General features: G+C 50.6%; 6 protein-coding genes across 6 annotated transcripts; 5 read left to right on the forward strand and 1 right to left on the reverse strand.

Moving 5' to 3' along the window:
- Positions 1-1,361: 1,361 nt before the first annotated feature.
- Positions 1,362-3,111, forward strand: BO85DRAFT_372062 (putative MFS phospholipid transporter (Git1); the record flags this gene model as incomplete). The annotated part of the gene is made up of 6 exons (XM_025656020.1): positions 1,362-1,535; positions 1,603-2,201; positions 2,257-2,281; positions 2,307-2,638; positions 2,693-2,963; positions 3,019-3,111. 6 exons carry the CDS (start codon positions 1,362-1,364, stop codon positions 3,109-3,111), a joined length of 1,494 nt encoding a protein of 497 aa, XP_025515412.1.
- An 888-nt stretch (positions 3,112-3,999) lies between these two features.
- BO85DRAFT_372177 (PEX11 family protein) lies at positions 4,000-4,914 on the forward strand (the record flags this gene model as incomplete). The annotated part of the gene is made up of 3 exons (XM_025656028.1): positions 4,000-4,066; positions 4,209-4,686; positions 4,752-4,914. 3 exons carry the CDS (start codon positions 4,000-4,002, stop codon positions 4,912-4,914), a joined length of 708 nt encoding a protein of 235 aa, XP_025515413.1.
- A 1,395-nt stretch (positions 4,915-6,309) lies between these two features.
- Positions 6,310-8,332, forward strand: BO85DRAFT_372049 (putative plasma membrane antiporter; the record flags this gene model as incomplete). Its single annotated transcript, XM_025656019.1, has 7 exons — positions 6,310-6,364; positions 6,426-6,494; positions 6,543-6,649; positions 6,697-6,870; positions 6,932-7,760; positions 7,812-7,913; positions 7,971-8,332. 7 exons carry the CDS (start codon positions 6,310-6,312, stop codon positions 8,330-8,332), a joined length of 1,698 nt encoding a protein of 565 aa, XP_025515414.1.
- Positions 8,333-13,045: 4,713 nt separating this feature from the next.
- Positions 13,046-16,005, forward strand: acuF (phosphoenolpyruvate carboxykinase PCK1). Its single transcript, XM_025660175.1, has 4 exons — positions 13,046-13,650; positions 13,795-13,870; positions 13,922-14,122; positions 14,440-16,005. The coding sequence occupies exons 1-4, from the start codon at positions 13,469-13,471 to the stop codon at positions 15,781-15,783; spliced, it is 1,803 nt and encodes a 600-aa protein (XP_025515415.1). The 5' UTR covers positions 13,046-13,468; the 3' UTR covers positions 15,784-16,005.
- Positions 16,006-19,732: 3,727 nt separating this feature from the next.
- Positions 19,733-20,858, forward strand: BO85DRAFT_449484 (putative mitochondrial dicarboxylate carrier protein). The gene has a single exon (XM_025660176.1). The coding sequence runs from the start codon at positions 19,778-19,780 to the stop codon at positions 20,750-20,752; it is 975 nt and encodes a 324-aa protein (XP_025515416.1). The 5' UTR covers positions 19,733-19,777; the 3' UTR covers positions 20,753-20,858.
- Positions 20,859-21,103: 245 nt separating this feature from the next.
- Positions 21,104-22,820, reverse strand: BO85DRAFT_488229 (SUMO ligase MMS21; the record flags this gene model as incomplete). The annotated part of the gene is made up of 2 exons (XM_025663512.1): positions 21,104-22,013; positions 22,084-22,820. 2 exons carry the CDS (start codon positions 22,818-22,820, stop codon positions 21,104-21,106), a joined length of 1,647 nt encoding a protein of 548 aa, XP_025515417.1.
- Positions 22,821-23,157: the final 337 nt, after the last annotated feature.

Here is a 23,157-nt window from a genome sequence, read left to right on the forward strand (position 1 = left end):
ACGAAGTAAAACCATTATAGAATTTCCGAAGTGTCACCGCGGGTATGTTGCGCGTATACTACGTACAGATGATCATCCACGGAGTTGACTGTTTTGGTGGGTTCCGTGATTAGACTGGAGTAAGATGATCTAGATAGTTGTTGGGTGGATAGAGGACCACACGTGCGCTCATGGCAGGCTAATAACTAACTACGCAGCTTGATCACTCGGAGCTAAACCGTGGATTGTAACGGATACCGTTCATCGACGCTGCTTCCTTCCAACTGAATTGCCACTCATGGGCGAATTCGTATGAAAGAGAGCTTTAATACCTACATGGTAGTTGTTCGATATAAGGTCAGTTAAGGGTGCAGTTGCCACCAGATCATTGGTGTGGCGGAAAGCCACATCCGACATTGGTGCTTATCATTTGCATCTAGGATGTAGTCTGCTCTTAGTCTTGAGAGGCGGTAGAGATATCCGTAAAGTAGGCTAGGTGGTAATCGGGTCTGACATGCGAACTTGTACTTTGATGGCAAGGTTACCTCGGGGTACTCCGGTATCAAAGGCTGTCTGTCCACTAGTCGGAGAGCATGGTCCGCAAGTGGCTGGCCAAGGTATGATCCCTTGCCTAGAACAAAGTATACCCTATTCATGAGGATTTTTCGGCCTTGCAGCGATGCTCAGCTTCTTGGAATAACGTACAGGACGTGCTGCGTCTAGCACGTGCTATGGGGCGAGTAAAAATTTTCGGTATCAGACCAGACAAGGTCGACGAGGCTAAAGAATCTCGCATATGCTTCGATGAGATTCGGCTGTTCAAATCAAGACTGAGGCATCAGCGAATAACAGCACATGGAGACGGGGTGGACTACACCTTAATAGGAATAGCGCATAGTTGGGCTTGATAGGGAAGATGGGGTACTGGGATCCACTTACCTTCTTGACCCGCGGTGATACTGACGCTAAGGCTACACAGGGAGGGGCCAATACAACCTCGCCGGCCTGCTTAGCGTGGGAAATGGAAGACCAAGGATCAAAGAGGAAATCCATCATGTGCCTTGACGCTGTTCTCTCGCTGGTCCTCTTGCCCACCCAAAGTTTTTTTTCTCAGTTCCCTTTCCCCTTGTACTTATACCTCGAGAATCCTGTTTCTTCCCCTCTCCTTTCCACTGATCTTTTACTTCCACCCCCTCTGATATATAGGCGCAATCGCCCTTCAATTGTTCCTCCTTCGTTGTCTTCCGAGTCCCTCATCTTGGCAAAAGTACCTTTGTTCTCTCAAAGACAATTGCTCTGTGTATACACACAGTGACCCAATTTCTCTTCGTTCGCAACAATCCAAGGCTGCGAACCTATATTGACCTGCAAAAGTAGTCAGCATGGAGCCAAAACCGGACGTTGAGTCCAAGGTCGATGTTCCTCCCGAAAAGGCCCCCGCCTCTCTTGACGCGGTTCCTCTGGAGGAAACTGCGGTTGGCAAGAGCCGTTGGGAGCGCAGTTGGCCCACGATTGCATGCGGCGCTGGTCTTTTCTCTGATGGCTACCTCAATGGGGTTCGTTCTCTTGACATGGATTACTTTTGTGGCCGTTGGTGGTCTTGCTAATCTGGCTTGTCTACAGATCATCGGACCTGTAAATACCATCTTGAAGAGACTGTACCCTGAAGAATACTCCAACTCACCCGCCAGCCAAAATGTATCCTCTATTACATTCGCCGGTACCGTGGTCGGCATGCTTATCTTTGGATACACAAGTGATCACTGGTCGAGAAAATGGTCTCTAATGATCTCTACGATAATCTTGTTCCTCTTTGCCGCTCTGTGTGCTGGTGCCTATGGGTACCATAACAGCCATTATGGTCTGTTTGCTGCCCTTACTGCATACCGTTTCTTCCTGGGAATTGGAATTGGCGGCGAGTACCCTGCAGGGTCTGTCGCAGCCGCAGAGAACACTGGTGAACTCAAGCAAGGCCATCGCAACCGATGGTTCGTGATGTTTACCAATTTCCAAATCGACTTTGCCTATGTTGTCTCCGCCCTAGTTTCGATGATTTTGGTTTTGATTTTCACTGAAAACCATTTGCGTGCGGTCTGGCGTATTGGTTTGGGACTCGGTGTCATTCCACCTCTTAGTCTGATCTATCTCCGGTTGAAGTTGGAGGAGCCCGAGGAGTTTAACCGGGAGCGCATGCACAAGTTCCCTCTTTGGCTGATTATCAAGTAAGCTTCCTGGCTATTATTAGTTATCGCGTTCAATACTAATCGCACATTCCAGGTTCTATTGGAAGCGTCTGGTTTGTGTGACTTTTCCTAGCCAATGCGCAGAGTATTACTAACCGTAAACAGTTCATATGCTCATTGATCTGGTTCCTCTATGATTTTTCTTCCTATTCTTTCAGCATCTACTCGTCTGACTGGATCGCTATTATCCTGGGAGACAGTGCTCCTCTCTGGCAGAGCTTCGGTTGGACTACACTGACATACACCTTTTACATCCCCGGATCTTTTCTAGGAGCATTGTCGAGTGATTGGCTGGGGCCCCGCAATACCCTGGCCCTCGGTGTCTTGCTGCAAGGCATTGTTGGGTTTATCATGTCTGGCTGCTATGAGTATCTCTCAACGCCCAAGAATGTAGCAGCATTCGTCGTGGTTTTCGGGTAGGCTCTGGATTGTATCACCTCTAAATCTCATCTGCTAACTTACAAACCTAGTATTTTCTCGAGTCTTGGTGAGTTTGGTCCTGGCGACAACATTGGACTGTGCTGTGCCAAGAGCAGCGCAACCGCTGTACGGGGCCAGTTCTACGCCATCGCTGCTGCAGCTGGAAAGATAGGCGCGTTTGTTGGGACTTATGTGATCCCGATCATTCAAGACAACGCGCCTAACAAGATCCGGTCCGGTCAGGACCCCTTCTTCGTCTCCAGTTCACTCTGCATCTTTAGTGCTGCTTTGGCCTTTTTCCTCCTGCCAAACATCGGACAGGTATGCCATGTTTTCTGGTCCCGTCCAGGCGAAGGTAGGCTAATCGTCCCTACAGGACACCATCACATATGAGGATGCCAAATTCCGGACCTATCTAGAGGCTCATGGTTACGACACTTCTGCCATGGGCAACCAAGAGGAGCGGTAGTCGATATCCGCCTGCAACCCGCGCGCCTTACGGACCTACTAAAACAACGCATCTGAACCGCTAGCCCGGACAACGTCCCAGCCTAACAAGCGCCAACCTTCCCGTACCCCAAGCGACATTCCAACAGACGAACGGCCCATGCAACATCTTGAAGAAAGCCCAAGCAGCGAATGCGCGATGACCGACGATCGAAGTTGGTGTGAAGATGCCCAAGCGACCCCGGAAGAGAACACGCCCAGACGCGCAATTTTGGTAACAAACAATACACCCGATTGGAGCCCCTGGAAAGGATGCTCGGGGTCATAAGTTAAGAGAGTATGGTTAATGACTCGATGACTATGTGTCAGTGATGTAATGTATAGAAATACTATTATTATGCTTTATATTCTTTTGTCGGAGGGAAGAAAATAAGCAAGCCAAAAAGTGATTGTTGAAGACGAGCTGGACCCGTAGTTCGCATGGCGGGGAGAGTGGATTAGGGAGGATCTTGTGATTGACAGCTTGGATGGTCCGACCAGCCGAGGTTCCAACTTCCGAAGTCTTTCACCTCCAACAGACGGGCGATCGCCGGCCGCTCATTTACCGATCCTATCATCCAGCAGCCAGCCCTCGACCCCTACTACTAATATCCTTTTCTCCGCCCCTCCCCCATCTTTTCTTCCTTCCATCCTTGGTGCGGAGTATCCTTTTCATCTCCCGTCTGTATCACACCTTGAACCTCTCCTCTCCGTCCGCCAGCCAGCCAGAGCTTCGCCTTCCTTTACGGTCCCCACGCCGTCCCGACACCGCGCGGAATTCGACTCCCGCCTTTTTCTACCCTTTCAATAGTAACCGACACCTTCTCGAACCCTTTCTATCAACCCAACACATACACCAGCCATCATCAATATGGTCGCAGACGCTTTGGTTTACCACCCTGCCTTGGCGCATTACCTGCGCTTTGTCGCAACGACGGGTACGTGCCGACATTCCATCTGTCCTGCGCTGCTGGTTTCTCGGCCGGAAGAGAACAAGGTGCCTCAATGCAGGGGACCTGCCTCTCGTGCTTTTGGAGGACAAATTGATTGGATTGCAGAATATCACTAACCTTTCCACAGTCGGTCGCGATAAACTCCTCCGAACCTTGCAATACTTCTCCCGCTTCTATGCTTGGTACCTCTACCGCACCAACCGCCCCCAGTCCGCCATCGAGCCTTTCAACGCCGTCAAGAAGCAGTTCGGAACAACTCGGAAGATTCTGCGTATCGGCAAGTTTGTTGAGCATCTGAAGGCAGCTGCATTGGCCTCCGACAACAAGAACCCTGTTGACCCTGTACTCCGTTATCTCGCCGTCGGCCGTCAGCTCGGCTACGCGGGCTACCTCTCTCTCGACACAATCACCGTTATCGACACGATCGGTGTTCGTAAGCTTGCTTCGGCCAAGCGACTGCAGGAGCACGCTTACCGCTCATGGATGGCGGGTTTGGTCTGCAGTGCCGTCGCGGGTGTATACACTCTGTTCAGGCTGCGGGAGAAGGAGAAGACCCTCGACCGCAAGGAAGGCCAAGGTGTTGTGGAAGCCAAGAAGCTTGAAAAGTATGTTGTGTTTTCTTGGTCTGATCCACTCGCGCTGAACCAGTGTACTAACATTGTACTTTCAGGGAGCGCTCTGCCGCACGCATTCAGCTTATCTCCGACCTTTGTGACCTGAGCGTGCCAGTGTCCGCCCTTGGACTGGCATCTCTCGATGACGGTATTGTGGGTCTTGCAGGAACGGTCAGCAGTTTGATCGGAATCTGGTCCCAGTGGCGGAAGACTGCGTAAGCGGCCGCTGCTTGGACTGCATCGTTGAGCTCGAAATCAACAAGGCCTTATAGATAGTTCTTTCTGGCCAATATCAAACGCCGTCTGCACGGTTGTTGATACTAGAATCTGACGCGCCAGTGAATATCGGCGTGCTCAGACACAGCGAGAGACAAATACTGACGGGTTGGACTAACTGAGCGTTTCATGTGCGAGGCGGGTCCCAGCCATTTATTCAACGGATTCATGTAACTTAGAGCTTATTCCCTTTGTTTGCTTTAGCCAAATATTATTTGTCCTCTGTTGCACCTGCTACACTCCGGCTATACAATTTCTTTTTCGGCTCTTTATCTATTCCCATTTTCCGGCTGAAGTTGATGCATCGCTTCCATGCTACACTTGCAGGTCCGAGCACTATCGGATATGTCAACTGGCCGTGTTTCGCAAGAGGCCCCTTGCTGCCCTCGCATTCAGGCACTCAGGCTGACGGCTCCTCGCAGCAAGAGCAGCCGGTTTCTGAACCAACCTACTCCTCTCCACCACCGTGCATAATCTGGCCTTTGCTTCAACGCCAGCGGGTGATTATGACCATTGAGCCTGGAATTCCTAAAATAGTCATATGTCGCCAATTGAACCTTGCCTGGCCAGCAATCGCCCTCTTTTTCTCCTTATATCTTCATTGATCGAGCTGTCTTGCATACTGGGCTGCAGTACCACAGTACCATTTGACAGACATATTCAGAACCACCTGCATCATCAATCAACTTGGTATGCTATTTTTGTCTTGCCACAATCTCCATTATTATCAACATCTTGCTTCCTTCCATCCCTTGTTTCTTGCTGATAAGCCTTCTTTGCTATTAGACTAGATGTTGACACGCTACATTGCCCACGGTCTATTACATTCCTAGACTTACGTACGAACCGAAAGCTTAACCTCAGACCGGCATGCAAATCTATCTTCCGCCCATCGGGATGCGGCCTGGCCTCTTCATTCCTGGTTCATTCCTATCTACGCTTCGCAGCCAAGCTTCGAAGCTGCAATCCCTCCTGCAAGGGAGGCGTATCAGGACCCACTATGTATGCATCCTGTCGGAAGGGTGTGACAGCACCAGGCTCTTGTACAGTATAGTAAGGGGTGACCAGGAGTTCGTTGATGGTCTGGCCGTGCTGTATGAACAGGCGGCCTCCCCCGACTTTCTACCCTAGCCAGGGCAGATCTGACTGGTATCTTTGACCGGCACAAATAACCCATTTACGCGAGTCTCCCACACTTTGACTTTTGACTTTGAATGATTGATGGTCCTCAGTGTCTATCTTTGTTAGGATCCATGCGCGATTTCTTTAAATCGACTTGGGAGTGAGGCTTGTTTGCCCCAGCCGGACCCAATCAACAGCTGTTTAGCGTTAGCAGGGATGTTGCATCCATTTCTCGACGTTAGCAACTTCAATCTCGTTCTTTCTGTTACAGGTGAGGCGAAGAGATCCATATTCATATGGTTCAAGTGGGGAGGAGCTAATACCCTACCAAGGCCTTTACATTCTCCTTTTTGGCTTCATCTCCCTGAAGGTCAAACAAAGATGGTACCTTGGTGAAGCCCGTATGATTCTACATCCTACATTGCAGGACGCGATACTAATACTCCTAGTACCTGCCTTCATGGTTGGCATCTGCTTCGGGCCAGCTGGTGCTAAGATACTGAACGTTTCTCAGTGGGGAGGTGATAGTGCCAACGAGACCAGCGAGATAGCCTATGTAAGACCACCGGGTAAACACTGGAAGAGACAGTACTGACCTTTCAGGGCTTGGCCCGTCTCGTCATTGGCGTTCAGTTAGTCAAAGTGGGATATGAACTACCCAAGAAATACCTGAGGCAACGCATGGTGGAGATGATCATCTGTCTATTACCATTGATGACCATCTCATGGCTCGCAACTTCTGCCTGCGTAAAGCTTGTGATCCCGCACATCTCCTTTGTATGTCTACCCTTGCCTCCATCTGTGCTAGCCCTGAAAACGTCTAATCACCCGACGAAAGCTCTCAGCACTCATTATCAGCGCTTGCGTAACCTGCACCGATCCAGTCCTGTCTCAGGCAATTGCAAAAGGCCCTTTTGCTGACAACTTCGTCCGCCGCCCACTACGAGAGTTCATCTCCGCTGAAGCAGGTGGCAATGACGGCTTCGGGTTTCCCCTGTTGTTACTCGGAGTCTCATTCTTGCGATACGCTGAAGCCCCAGCCAACACCCTCAGCTTGGAAGAATTTGACCTGGAACGAGGAGTCCCAGATGTACTCGGGACAACTGGAGTCGGACGTTTCGGCGGCGGCGCAGGCGTGGCGCTCAAACACTGGGCTATTGAAGGAGTTCTATACATGATCCTATTAGGTGCAGCGTATGGTGCATTCATAGGGTTCGTGTCCCAGAAGCTGCTAAAGAAAGCGGTCAAGCACAGGTGGATTGATCATGAAAGCTTTACACTTGTCCCAGCAGCAATCGGATTGCTCCTTGTTGGCACGTGTGGTTGTTTCGGCTCTGACGAGACACTCGCCTGCTTCGTCGCTGGGTGTGTCTTGAACTGGAATGGTCTTTATCACGAAGAGATTCAAGCTCGACATGATTCGTTCAACTCGACGATGGAAACCTTGCTGAATTTCGCAGCGTTCATGTTCCTGGGAGCGACCATGCCGTGGGAATATTTCCAACGTCCCCATGATACGGGGATCACGCTCTGGCGGCTCTTTGCATTGGGATTCCTGATCCTGGTGTTTCGTCGCATCCCAGCTATTCTGGTAGGATATCGCTTCATGCCCAAGGTCTGCAGCGACTGGAAAGAGGCATTGTTCCTGGGGCACTTTGGGCCAATTGGTAAGTTTGCGTACCTTTCTCGGAACCTTATGCTAAGACACATATATATAGGAATCGGCGCGGTCTCATACGTTGAGTACACTCGCCGACTATTTCCTCCCCCAGGACAAAGCGACGAGGAAATCAACAGCATGACAGCCGCGATGGTACCAGGTATGCATGCATTGCACTCAAGAAAGCGCAGATAACCTTTAACTGATGGTCATACAGTCGTCTACTGGCTAGTTCTATTCTCCATCGTAGTCCACGGCCTGTCAGTACCAGCTCTCAACGCTCTCTACAGCATCTTCAAAGTACCCCGTATCTGCGACCACCCAGTCACCGTCGTTCTTCTTTCGGAGAACGAACCTCTCCCTAACAACAGCACAATGAATCCCCAACGCCACTCGATGGTCCTCAACAACCGGTTCTCACGGCCATCAGAGAGCGAGAACGACCAGGAACAGGAAGACAAAGAAGACACGGAAACCATGCTTCGATCGAGAGAAGAGAGTCCCGATCGGAGTATAGAGCGCCTTTCAACGCAGTCCAGTCGGTCGATTAGAACCGTGGATATGAGAGATCTGGTGTGATTTGTACCTCTACGAAGAAGAACGAAAGCAATTATCCCTTATTTGTTTATTCATTCATTTCATCCCATCTCATCTTATATTCATCATCATCATCGTCGTCATCACTCGTCAACGCGTTATACAGCCACACCCCCGTCCCTTCTCCTAGTACTTATCACATCTCCACAAGCACAACCCCATAAACGCCATATATCATCTCCAGATCGAACCGAAGGTAGTCTTAAACAGGACAGGTCTATCATGAAATACTGTAATTAGCGAATAGCCAACTTAAATACGCAGATACTGCAGGAAGAAGAGAACCACGTACCTTTCCGCAAGATCCGCAAGTCTTAGTCTCGCCAGGGATGGCAGCGCCGCAGGAGGGGCAAGCTTGGTGAGCACCGGCCATTTTGATAGTTTCGATATGTAGAATTTATCTCGTGGAAGGGAAATGAAGTTAACTATGAGTCATCAATCAGTCAGTCAATAAATATTCTGCTTATCATCCACCAGAAAATAACCAAGTCTCTTCCTTCTACTCACCTAAACGTTGTATGAAGCTAGAAAGCAGGATCTCAATAATGCACTTAAGAAGTTGAGTAAGAGAAGAAAACCAGAGACAGGGGAGCTACAACTAAATAAATAAATAAATAAATAGTTCTTTGACTAATCCCTCAGCGATGATTCACGCATTTCTGACTGTGCTGTGCTGGCGAAACCCCGCCGCACGGCGCGCGCGCGCGTGATATTCTTCTTAGTAGTACTTTGCCCCGCCTGATGCGGGATCGGCGGGACGTGATTGGCTACTGGGGTTGTTTGATAAGGCAAGAAGCGAGTGTGCACGACGCAGATGATTATTTTTGTTTTTGTTTGTGAAGAGTTGCTTTTGTGGGTGATAAAGCAGAGGGGGTTGGTTGGAGGGGGTGCATTAGGGGATTCATCTTTGAAAAGGTGGGATTGGGTGTTGTATGGTGATGATGATGCGTAGTGGTGAGATTGTTGATGATTTTCTTTTGGGGGGGTATTGTGCATGTGAGTGGGGTGGTGGTTGATCGACGGATGTTGCCTGGTTCAGTACTCGAGAGGTTATATGTGATATGGTGTACACACTCTTTGGTTGCCTTTAAGCGTATAGTAGTAACAGTAGAATGGCAATAGAAACCTCAGGGGGTTGGTTTACTGTCGAGTTGGGCCCTTTGAGGAATCTGGCGTTGTATCGGCCATTAAAGATCCGAAAGCTGAGCACCATGTCGAGAGCGTTCCTCTTCCTTCGGCATAGTGCGTTAGATCAGGTCCAGTCAGGAAATAGACATGGTAATGGTGCGCAAGTCTTCTGGAGGTCTAGAATTATTGCTTTAGATAAAAAAAGAGTAAGAAGTTCCTACCAGGAGACGTGGCAGTTTACCCACTGTCATCGACGTCCAAATTCTGGACGCCAACTGAGAGTGCCCGTGTTGCCGTCACGGGATACCATGGCATCAGTCGGCTGTTATGTCTGGTGCGATGCTTTCGCAATACTCCTGTTGTGGTGAGCATTTAGTAGTCTTCAGCAGTTTCTGAATCTGTTGGGAATGGAGGTATCGCTTTTGACTTGAAAAAAGCAATTGCGACTGACATTGCCATCATGCGCCATAGCTAACTAGCATCGGAGAATAATATATGCCTATATCGTCAGTTGCTAAACGGAAATGGGACCGGATGTAGTACTGTTTATCTTGCGATGGACACAGGATGTCGAAGATACACTATATGAGCCGTTAGCCAGGTGAAATAGACGTCAAGGGTTATATGCAGGTCGGATGTGTGGCCTCGGTCTCGTTGACGGTCATCAGAGAAGCCTGCATGGCTATCTGCTTTACGCAAATAAGTGAGATGTATCCTGCGATGACCAAGGGCTAAAGACGCAACACAGTGGCTAATGTAGTGGATGATTTGCAGTTGTTGGACTTGCATAAAATGGTTTCGGATACCGACGACATTGAAGTTCTGGATCATGATGGCGGTGGCCTTTCTGGTTCAGTATTTTCCACTTATGGAAAACCATATATGTGGAGCTGCTTCTGTCTGAATGATAACCCGTGAAACACTGAGACAACATCAAGTTGTATCTCGTCTTTTTGGCGGATACTATGAGCCTTGCCGAAGGACCTGAATAATGTCTTCGATCTCTTCTGCATGATAGAAAACAGTGAGGTATTGCAGCCAGTTCACATCTTTTAATGGCACAAGTTACCCTTTAGACCGATTTTGATTAAACTCTTCTGGGAGATAAGACTGTGTGGTCGAAACCACGACGAGAGACACAGCAGACAGTTTGTCGAACAGTTCACAATGTATCTAGCAGATACAGTTTGCTCCTGCAGGCTACCAGTCTTTCATCGAAGTGACAGCAAAGCTTCTCGGAGTATCGTACTCTATGCAGCATGCACACAAGAGCTACCTGTCAGTGCAGTCTGCAGGTGTCCACACTAGCCTGAACTGGTAAAGAAAACCCAAAGCAGGATGACATGGATTGGCAGCGAGAAAACAACCATCACGCGCACATAATATAGGCAGATGTCTTAATCAGGAAGAGACAAGATAGTGGTGGCCGGTCTAGATGAGCGATTGGAGCTACTTTGCAGACTAGCTCGGTCTGGAGTTCTTGCTAAATCCAGCCGAATCCTTCGACTCGAATATTGTTTCCATATATATCACTATGTCGAATATGGAAATGAGTCATGTGCGCAGGGGGAACTGGAGAAGACAGTCTCAATTCGCCAGGTTGCGCTTCCTCCACCGTACTATTTGAGCTAGCTTTCGATAATTGTACTTTATGCTGTAAACGGGATTTCTGTTTTGGCCATGAGAAGATCCGACTGAATCATGTTTCTGCTGCCTGCAATAAATAGTACCCTACTGTATGATGAAGTTGGATGTCGCATCTACAACCAAGTGTGTTTAGTGCGGAGGAAAATATATAATGTGATACCGATAAAGGTGAACTTGATACCCAAGCTACTGACTAAATACAAGTATTGCGGCCTTAGTTCTCTTCTACCCTGACAGCATCTACTCCAAAGTAACACAAAGACTGCAAATAAATGCATTGCAGGGCCTCAATGGATGAAGTGGTGGCAAAGAAGTCGGTGAAGGCAGATGTATCGAATTAGGCACGGAAGCTAAGAGCCCGTTAGAGGAGCCGAACTGCAGTTCGTATCCGACACGAAAACCCAATGATGGGTAACACATAAGCACAGGGTAGGACAGGTGACTCTTTTGCAATGGGAGGCCACAATGTTCAGAAACACTCGTATAGACTATCCACCACCATCAATAGTTCGAACAAACCCCTCTCCAACCATCAGACTTACCGAATCCACAAACCGGAAAAGCGTTTAACTACGCTCTAGCCGGAATCGGACAACCCCCAGGGGACGAGAACATCCGGGGAAAGGCCCGCGTGGCCCCGGCACTCCTCGGATGCGGGGTACAGATTGCTGCTGTTGGCTCGATAGGGGAAAGACACCGCAATGACATCTTGGCTGATTCCAATGCCAGGGCACGATTTCTCCGTCGCATCTATCTACCGTGATAACATCCCGAGCTAAGTGTCCTTGGCTAAGTCGTCATACGCCATTCCTTTGATTGTCCGCGTGGGAGGCAAAAATGGGGGTTCTTTCAGGCACCTGACCAAAGCCGGGGGCGGCAACTCGGATATTCTTGGGAATTCGGAAAGGGGCCAAGTTGATCTATCATGTGCAATTATCGTGGTTGCTACAAAGTCGGTAGCCCCTTTTCTTATCTACTGAGCAAAATAGAATGAAATTTCAGTTTCCTATGCATCTCATATTTGAAACCTACAGTCTGTAGATAAGAACCGAGACTCATGTATGAGGGATATTACTGCAGTAAGGAGACGGACGGGCATCCTTCCAGGGTCCACGTAGCGGGTTAATGATGGCAAAAGCCCGCATCGGTATGACATGAAATCCCAGAAATGTGACTCGGATCCAGCTGATAGCTCTCATTTGCCTCAATTTACAGCTCACCCGAAAATAATGCTCGAGCCCGAAAAGACGGCAATATCTTCTGCCCATGAGAGTGACGTTGGATTGTCCATCGGTCGCACATGCCGATGCTGATTGGTGGCTGGCAGGAACGTTTCGGGAAGGGGATGACTAAGACGATACCGGAAGCGGGAAAGTGCGGACGAGGGGAACCCGAGATTCTCCCCCGGCATTTCGTCACTCGGAAAGATTCCATTCGCAATCGCTGCTTCTGCTTTTCTGGTCGGGCCCAGACTTGAATGCAGTCCTAACTCTGTCTCCATTATGGGTCAGTTCTCAGCCAATCCTGGCAATGCATTACACACGAGTCGCCTGGTCGGGTATAGTCCAGCCCTCCTAGCCGAAAAAGAAAAAAGAAAAGAAGAAAAAAACTGCTTTCCCCCCCCCCGCAATTTCCCTAGTCTAGCTTATGGGAGTTTTTAGTTATCGCCTCTAGACTCCGTCTTCTTGCATTGCGCTCATTCAACGTCACCACTCCAACTCGTTCCATCTACCCGTTTCCCTACGTCCATTGTTATTTGTTCGGCCAGCTAGAAAGAGTAGACGGTCCTTTTGTCCTTGGAACAGAGGAAATTGTAATTGAATGAACGCTTTGCAGCATCCATTCACTCGATGATCCGGTGGTGGCTGCGCGCGGCAGGCTCCAAGACCATCACATAATAATAAATACCTCGTTCCCGTAGCGCCGGGGCCACGAATTCCCACTCTGCATCAACTAGCAGCTTAAGCGTCTATCCCTGTACTCCAAACCACTCCAAACCTGCGTACCAACTCCCACTAGTGCCGTTGATGAGACATTAATTCATCATCCCCTGACGCGCTATCCGTGATACCGCCTCAAATCTCTGATCCTGTTTCCGAAGCTTGTGTTATTTGCTCAACTCTAGTTGGTGCATCCGTCATCCCTTCCGGGACCACCTCGTGCCCACATCTGGGGTTCGGAACTTTTCGGGCTTCGATTCGAGGCATTTGTCTTCCTTGTCCACTCTTCACGATAACCATCGCCGTCGAGACGCGGTCTGCTGCCCCGACATCTTCCGTGGAACGGTGGAGTAAACATTTCCAGCTGCGATTCCACACGTTCAGGCGTCTTGGATCTCCCATCATGAGTCCTGCGACAAACATTCATATACCCCCCGTTTCCCCCGCCGAACCTGGTCCTCTTGCTTCAGATTTCTTCCAACAGCAACTCGCAAAACAAAGAAATAATAACTACCATTCTACCTCACTAAGAAACATGGTTGCTGCTTCGGTGAATCGCACTGCTCTGCACCCTGGTGGTGTTCAGTATGTCTTGTCCTTCTATCTACCCGTTCCTTTCCTTGATACGTTGTCGCATTGCTCGGGGTTACCTTCAACCACTCGCGCAATGCGTCGCATATCATGCCATGGCCTTGCCTGGTATAGATCGATGCTAACATGACCTTCCAGACCGGGCAAGGGTCACACTGAGCTCGAGGAAGAGCTTCACGAACACGCCCACATTGACTATGACCGCGTTGCTATTGTAAGCTCACCTGTCGCAAATGCTTCTCGAGCCTTTTGCTAACCCAGATAGATTGCCAACCCTGCTGTCCCTGCTCTCTACGAAGATGCTCTGGTCTACGAGACTGGTACCGCTATCACCTCCAGCGGTGCCCTGACTGCCTACTCTGGTGCTAAGACTGGTCGCTCTCCCTCTGACAAGCGTATTGTCAAGGAGGAAACCTCCGAGAACGATGTCTGGTGGGGACCTGTCAACAAGCCCATGACTCCTGATGTACGTGCTTTCCGTTGCTTTCTTTTTCTTGGTTCTCCTGCAAGTGCAATATATCGCGCATGAGGATCATCCCTTGCATGGACCCGCAGCTGGCATGGACCCAAGCTTTTCTGGCAGCACAACGGGAGGAAAGAAATGCCTCATTATAGACTTTTTGAGGCATTTTTGATCTTGCGACTGCTGTGCGACACCAAAGTTTGGGTTTTGTCCGGTTGTGTTCCTGAGAATGCTTGTTTCACCAGGTTGCGCCTGGTCGGGGTTCTCCAGATGACGTCATCCATGATCCGGACTGTTGCTAACGGCATCCCGATTTGCAGGTCTGGCGCATCAACCGTGAGCGTGCTGTCGACTACCTCAACACCCGTAACCGCATCTACGTTATCGATGGTTTCGCCGGCTGGGACGAGAGATACCGCATCAGCGTCCGTGTCGTCTGCGCCCGTGCCTACCATGCTCTCTTCATGCGCAACATGCTTATCCGCCCCTCCCAGGAGGAGCTGAAGCACTTCCACCCCGACTACGTTATCTACAACGCTGGTTCTTTCCCCGCCAACCGCTTCACTGAGGGTATGACCTCCGCCACCTCCGTTGCCATCAACTTCGCCGAGAAGGAGATGGTCATCCTGGGTACCGAGTACGCTGGTGAGATGAAGAAGGGTGTCTTCACCGTCCTCTTCTACGAGATGCCCGTCAAGCACAACGTCCTGACCCTTCACTCATCGGCCAACGAGGGCAAGGATGGCGACGTGACCGTCTTCTTCGGTCTCTCGGGTACTGGCAAGACCACTCTCTCTGCCGACCCCAACCGTGCCCTGATCGGTGACGACGAGCACTGCTGGACCGACCGTGGTGTCTTCAACATCGAGGGTGGCTGCTACGCCAAGTGCATTGGCCTCTCCGCCGAGAAGGAGCCCGATATTTTCAACGCCATCCGCTTCGGATCCGTCCTCGAGAACGTTGTTTTCGACCCCATCTCCCGTGTTGTCAACTACGACGACTCTACCCTTACTGAGAACACCCGCTGTGCCTACCCCATTGAGTACATTGAGAACGCCAAGATCCCCTGCTTGTCCGACAAGCACCCCTCGAACATCATCCTCCTCACCTGCGACGCCCGTGGTGTCCTTCCCCCGATCTCCAAGCTTACCACCGAGCAGACCATGTTCCACTTCATCTCGGGTTACACCTCCAAGATGGCTGGTACTGAGGACGGTGTCACCGAGCCCCAGGCTACCTTCTCCTCCTGCTTCGCCCAGCCCTTCCTGGCCCTGCACCCTATGCGCTACGCCCGCATGTTGGCGGACAAGATCTCGCAGCACAAGGCCAACGCCTGGCTGCTCAACACCGGTTGGGTTGGTGCTGGCGCTACCACCGGTGGTAAGCGTTGCCCTCTCAAGTACACCCGTGCCATCCTGGACGCCATCCACAACGGCTCCCTCAACCAGGTTGAGTACGAGACCTACGATGTGTTCAACCTGCACGTTCCCAAGAGCTGCCCCGGTGTTCCTTCCGAGCTCCTCAACCCCAAGAACAGCTGGACCGCCTCGACGAACTTCTCCGACGAGGTCAACAAGCTTGCCAAGCTGTTCAACGACAACTTCGGCAAGTACGCTGACCAAGCGACGCCCGAGGTCATTGCGGCCGGTCCGGTGCCTCAGTAAATTGTTTCCCATTTTGTTTTTCCATTTCCTTTTATCTGCTTTTGATATCTTGCATGGCGTGCTGCGTTTCCAATCATGGGTCATTTGAATCTTCCACTACCATGTGTGTGGCCTACCCCGGCCGGCGGGGAAAATACCATTGGCATTTCCTTTTGGGTTTTGGCTTCTTTAGAAGTCGCGGTAACAATTAGAAATTGAATTCGAAATATACCTTCAACTATCTACCACTTAAAGTGAAACTGTAAGAGAATCACCGTAGCAAGCCTTGAATCTACAGCGGGGTCACGGGCATGAACAGGGGTCGATCTCTGACTCCACATGTGATCGCCGTTTAGCGTCTCCGACTTGTTCCTTCTTCTCTGCAACGCTGCTCTCCATTCTATGCCATCTGCAATCGCAACTGCTTATAGCCAACAAGTCTAACAAGTTTCACATCAAGTCGTTTCTCAGCCAACCTCATTCCACCTTAAGTTTGAACATGCAAATCTAATTGCAAGCTGCACGCTGACGCGAATGAGCTCTGTAGGCTTGCATCAACCGATGTACTTCAATCTCCGAGGAGAGACTTTGCAATGACTGGCCTATACTTAAGTTGCTTCTCTTAAACTTATTACATGCTACGTGCCGTGCCATCAGGATTATGTTTTCACCCCTGGTCCTCCGACTTAAACAGGGGGGAAAAGCAGACATCAGAACGTCAACAAGCTAATGCCCCTACCTCTTTACGATATATATTCATAGGACTACTGGGACAACAACATGGAAAGATTTCCCTTGACACCTGGGTGCCCTACCTCCTGCAGCTGCTTGGCGTTCGATGTAATCATCGATCGTGTATTCGGCAGGCTTGTAATCTGCTTGGTAGCCAGCAGTTCTGATGTACGGTGTACCATACCTCGCGCTATCATCGTGTGGTCAATAATTCGATGGTAGACGCGGCGAGTATGTCAATACGCGTCTTCAATCGGTTGATCTCCTGTTTCGGTAGATGCTAGTACTCAGATTCGGATTCTACTTCCGTCAGCCTATGCGCGAGTCTTCAACCTCGCAACTACCTCATGCATACGAGAAACTGGCATACGAAATACGGAACGAATTTCCCACGGCAGCGATATCCGCAGCGGCCCATTGATGCAGCAATGTGCATACAATCAAGCCTGCAACAAGGAGAAGCTACGCATCTAACCAGCCGTGGCAAGATGACCGTACCGTCGGGTTGAGGAAGACGACACAATCAGATCCTAGACGGGTGCAGCGTCGGCACAGGCATTTTATAGTATCCACAGCCTGCTGTATTGCCCTCGCCAAACACATACCCCCAGAACGATGGCTGCCCAGCAAAGCAGAGTCAAAGACACATCAATCTCGGATTTAGCTCGGCGGCGTACAGCACCATTCTCGCAAGGCACGCGTGCGTGCATTGGGCGACATATAGCGCAGTTGGAGCTCCAGATGACGTTGGCAAGTATCATGTGGAGAGCTACGACATGCGACGGCCAGCTGTGACCGCCGCAATGATGGGGCCAGGGCACGCGGGGCTGGCATTGGGCGAACGAACGCGCAGAGATTCCAACTTTACGACCACATCATCAGCAAGAACAAGGCCGGTCAATCAATTTCGGCCGCGCGGGCACACACAGCAGAAGATAGACCGAGTCGGCTATTCCGCCGGATACAAGGAGCAATATAGGCCGCCAGATGAAGAGATGATGGCCTGCAGAGGACAATACTCCGATATGAGACGGGAATTCCAGCGAGAATCGGCTGTTTTCTTTGCAGCTCGCTTGTGGCAGATAGTCCCCACAAACAGGATCGTAGTCTAAGCCCCAGTAGCTAATCCGCCTGGGGGCCTGGGCCTCTTGACAGGGTAACCGGCCAGTCAGCACGCTGCTGATTACTCCTTGCTGGGTCTGTCCCGGGAGAGTACCCGAGGGATAGAAGTGAATCTCACCGCGCGCGACTACCGATACCCGCCTCACCCGCTCCGGGATCCCGAGATGTGCTGCCGCCAGGGGGGAGTGGTTGCCGCGAAGGTATCCGTCGCCCCAGTTCATCCACTATCTAGGATGCAGTATGGGGAAAGTTGAGTCCCATTGGGATAGTTGGGGATAGGGAGGACCCTTTTTGGAATTGTAATTCCGATACGACGTGTATTACTACTAACTAGCTAGGTTTGATGGGTCTGTTGTTGTAGGTAGATGTAGATTCCCAACAACCTGGTGACTCCTGGAGAGACAGCGGGCTAGGAGATCAGTGCTCCGGCATACAGCCAACATACCCTTCCAACCGAGTCATCCACCTTGCCAGCTACTTGACTGGGACCCTGCGATACGATCATAGTTGCTACGCCACTGAAGTGCGTAGTCACCACATTGTCACTGGAGTGAGGACGGAGGAGATCTTCTCCGGCTGACAGTGGCAGGCAGCACAGGGGAAGGGCCGAAAGTCGGAGGAATCGGGAGAAAGGAGATAATCCAGTATATAGTGGGAGATCTGAATATGATTATTCCGGGGGTGCATTATTGTTATTGCACATGATGTTGTGAGTGATATCATGTTTCTAATTGCTGTTTCTCTACTAGTATTCTCAACGGTAGCTAATGAGTATCCTAGTTGTTTGGTGAAGTTGAAAAAAGAATATGTTATACGACCAGATATCTCCGAAGTGACAGACAGTACCTACCTTAGACTGATCGACGAGACCAAGCTTTGGGAAAAAAAATAATAATATTATTATTCAAGTAGCATTACTACCGACATTACTAACCTACTTGGCAAACTGGGGAAAGAGGAGACAGGAGATAACCTCGGGAAGGCGGCAAGAAGCAGCGCAAACCGGACCGTTCTCGTGGTTAGACCCGATTAGGTTTAGTGTGGGTGTGGGGAGATTACGGTAATTACTTTATGTACGTATGATGGATGATTATTCCCCGCCATGACGTTTTGGTATTAGCTTGCTGTTTTGTATCTATTTCTTAATATGTTGAATATTTGCAATACACGGCAGGTTTGGAAATACATCATACTATTATGAGAAGAGAGAGAGACAGTTATCTATCAGTAGAGACAAGAATAACAACTTCATCATAGACACAACATCATATGAAAGGAATATCATCAGACGTGGCAACCCCGCATTTTCCAGCTGGCGGCATCGTGCAGCAACTAACTACTCTCCCAATACTTACTACTAAATAATATACTACTGAATCCTCATCGATCGCTCGGGCCCTAAGTTTGGCATCGGCTAACAAAGTGGGGATGGAAACAGTTGCCCAGTCTGGAGAAGATTATTCGAAAGTGTCAGTCAAGGAATTACTTACTACTTACTGCTGGTTTTCCTGGTCGGCTTCTCGGATAGAATCAATGGCATACAAATACATCATCGAATCCCCGTCAATGCTACCTTGACTCATGCGTCAAGTTATTATAAGTATCAGAATCAACCCACCCAAGATACTTGCTTGCTTGCTTGCTTCCAGTTGTACAACCTTGCAACAAAATTAATCCATTCACTGCACACACACACTCTCTCGCCTCCTCACTTCTTCCTTTCCCCCCATCATCTGACTGTTCCAACTTGTTCTACTCCTCCTCAAAAACCGGTTCACCACTTCCTACTCATTCTCGTCGGGCCTTTTCGTGACTTCGACCGGGTTCCCCTCATTGCCCAGCTGTGCTTCCACGGTACGTTGAATCTCCCCTCCCGCCCTTTTCACGTCACGGTCGGTCATGCTGAGTGCCTGGCAAAGAAAATCTGTCTTTTCTTTGCTCCGCCAGGCACTTCGTATCCTTATGGCTAGATGGTCTTTTCTCCCTGCCCCCACCGCGTATCGTGTTATCTGTTGATTCGCGTTTCATCCTTCGTTCATCTGTGTTCCTCCTCTTAAATCCTTTGTTCGGCGCGTCTCATCCGCCCTCACTCCTCAAAAGTCTCCGCATTAACCCTCGTTCACCTCTCTAGATCTGGTGTGAATCCTGCTTCCTCGTCAACATGGCCTCCCCCACCGCGGCCAAAGAGCCCCAGCCCGCCATGGATTTCCTCCATCACCCTTACACCCGCGCTGCTCTTCCCTTCGTGAACGGTGGCCTTGCCGGCATGACCGCCACGGTCGTGATCCAGCCCATCGACATGATCAAAGTCCGTCTGCAGCTCGCTGGTGAAGGTGTGCGCACCGGTCCTCGCCCGTCTGCCTTTGGCGTGGCCCGCGACATCATTGCCTCAGGCAAGGCCCTTGATCTGTACACCGGCCTGTCGGCTGGACTGCTACGCCAGGCCGTCTACACCACCGCCCGCCTGGGATTCTTCGACACCTTCAGCAAGACTCTCAACAAGCGTGCCGAAGCCGCCAACCGCAGCGTCACCTTCGCCGAACGTGCTGGAGCCGGTCTCGCTGCCGGAGGTATTGCCGCCATGATTGGCAACCCGGCCGATCTGGCGCTGGTGCGGATGCAGTCCGACGGTCTCAAGCCTCCCGAGGCGCGGGCCAACTACCGCTCCGTCATGGACGCGCTCTTCCGCATCTCCAAGCACGAAGGTGTCCCGGCTCTGTGGGCGGGTGCTTTCCCCACCGTTATCCGTGCCATGGCACTCAACGTCGGCCAGTTGACCTTCTTTGCCGAGTCCAAGGCCCAGCTGAAGAAGCATACTAGCCTGTCGACTCAGAACCAGACCTTTGCCGCGTCCGCTATTGCCGGATTCTTCGCCAGTTTCCTCTCCCTGCCTTTCGACTTTGTCAAGACTCGTCTGCAGAAGCAGCAGAAGGATCCCAAGACCGGTCAGCTCCCTTACAAGGGCGTCTTGGATTGCGCGCGCAAGGTCGTCCAGGAGGAGGGCTGGTTGCGGTTCTACCGCGGTTTCGGAACGTACTATGTGCGGATCGCTCCTCATGCGTTAGTGTCTCCACCTTTTGCTGTTACTAGTCACTTAGTAGTGCCGTTGGCTAACCCCAGACCCACAGGATGGTGACGCTTATCGTGGCCGATTATCTGAACTTGATTACCAAGTAGGGTGCCAGTGATTCAGTACGATGTTTCGCTTGTCGACAACTTGACTTCAGTGCCGCGGTTTCTGTCAGTTGAATGATGATTATTGCACAGGTGCGGATCTGGTTGCACTGTCTGGAACAGATGCAGGAGAAGATCGAAACGCCTTAATGATTGTGGATGGAGGATGGTGTTTCGATGGATGGTTGTTGTTGTTGTTTCAATGGCTGTTTGTACTTATTATACCCGTGTTTTGCAGCTACTTAGTGATTTAAATAGAGATAGGCAATAAAAAGTCTACTCTGAGGGCAGTACTCAAGTAACTGTAAGTAAATCACTCATCATACATAGAATCATACCCTTCCCCTTCTTCCTCTCCATCCAAATCAACTTCCTCAACACCGACCATCGACCCCGCCCTCTCCTGCTTAATCCTAGCAGCAGCAGCAGCAACAGACATACCTCTCTCCCTCTTAACTCTAATCCTCTCCTCCCCATCATCATCATCATCATCATCACCACTATCACCATCATCAACCTCAACCGCACTCCCCCTCCTCCCACTCCTCTTCCTCTTCCCCCCACCCCCCACCTCACCTTGATCATTACCATCATGATCCTGATTCTCCCCCAACATCTCCCTCTCCCTCTCCCTCAACTCCGCCATCTCCGCCCTCTTCACCCGTCTCACCAACACAGGATCACTCCGCAGATCAAACTCCGTCAACTGCACCTCACACACGGGACACTTGACGCTGCGCACGCGCTTCCTTGCCCTTCCACCACCACCACCACCTCCTCCAGATCCAGATCCAGATGATCCCCGCGGATCAGGCACCATCTGATTACTCCCGCTGATCATGGTGAATATCGCCTCGCGCTCGAAACTGTGTGGGCATTTCGTGCTGCTGACGGGGTCGCGGAAGGGGAGCAGCGTCAGTGGACATTTTAGGGAGATGCGTTCGGTTTGGATGGCGATTTCGTCGTCTTCGGAAGCAGATGGGAAGGGGGAGGGACGGGGGTGAGAGCGGGTGGTGGTGGTGGTTTTGGTTTGTCTGGTGGATGTAGATGTGGTGGTGGTGGATGTGGTAGATGGATGGTGATGTGGTTGGGATTGTGAATGGGGATCTTCCAGATGAGAGAACCAGGTTGATGGGTGAGGTGGAGGAGGGATCTCGTCGCCGATGTGTTTCGCTTCGTGGATGATTTTGTAGAAGCCGATGTAGGAGTTGTTGGTTGTGTAGCTGCCACAAAGAATCTGTGTTAGTAACCTGGCAAAATATGGCAATATAATATGGATTCGGGGGGAAATACCGTCTCGTCAAACTCAACCCATTATACTCCTCCATCTTGCCCCGTAACTCATCCTCGAACTGCGCCAGGAACGGTACCGCGCCCTCTTCATCCTCATCTACATCCACACCCTCCTCTTCCCCACCCTCTTCTTCTTCCTCCTCACTACCATCACCCCTCAACCTCCTCCTCAACTGCACCCCCCTCTGACTCCTCCTCACCCCCCTAACCCTCATCCGTTCAACAACACCCCCCTCCAACCCCGCAATAACCCTTCCCACCTCTTCTCCCCTAACCTCCTTATCAATAACCCCTCGAATCGTCTCCTCCAGGATCTTCGTCGTCGCTTTCACTCTCTCTTCGAACTCTTCAATTCCATCCCCACCCTCCTCCTCTTCCTCCTCCTCACTTCCATTCCCTTCTTCTCCCCCCTCTCCGATATTATTTTCTTCGGTATGAGAACGTAGATTCATTCTCCGTTCTTTGGCCTTCTTACTCCGTTCCTTCGCATCCGTTAACCGCTCGTTGATCTCCCCCGCCGCATCGGTGAGTTTCTCCTGCGCGTGCTGGAGATGTGTTCTTAGGGTGGAGGAGGTGTGTGTTGCGAGGAGGGCGGAGAGGGCGGGGGCGGTGGTGGGTTGGTGCGATAGGGTGGTTAGGGTGCTGGTTGGGGGTTCGTAGGGGGGGAGAGGGGGGGTTGATTCTCGGTCTTGTTCTCGGTCTCTTCTTCGGGGAGTGGTGGTGGGTCGTTTGGGCATTTTGCTTTTCTTTTCTTTTCTTTTCGTTGAGGTGAGTGAGTGAGTGAGTGAGTGAGTGAGTGAGAATGAGGGGGTGGTATGGTGTGGTGAGTGTAAGTTCAAGTGGGTGTGGGTGTGGAGGAAGGAGGATATGTGGTATAGTAGTATATGGTGTAGGTTTCTTTGTTGTATGTTTCTTTGAGGCTAAAGATTGGCTGATGGATAAAGATAAGTTGAAAGACGCGCCGACGCGATGCGATGCGTGGCGCTAGGCTGTTTTGGGAAGTATGGTCTTAAGAGGGTTTCTTTATCTTATCGATATCATTGCAACTACATTTTTATGTATAGGATGGAGTAT

Source organism: Aspergillus piperis, assembly GCF_003184755.1.
Source record: "Aspergillus piperis CBS 112811 unplaced genomic scaffold BO85scaffold_9, whole genome shotgun sequence".
Lineage (NCBI taxonomy): Eukaryota > Fungi > Ascomycota > Eurotiomycetes > Eurotiales > Aspergillaceae > Aspergillus > Aspergillus piperis.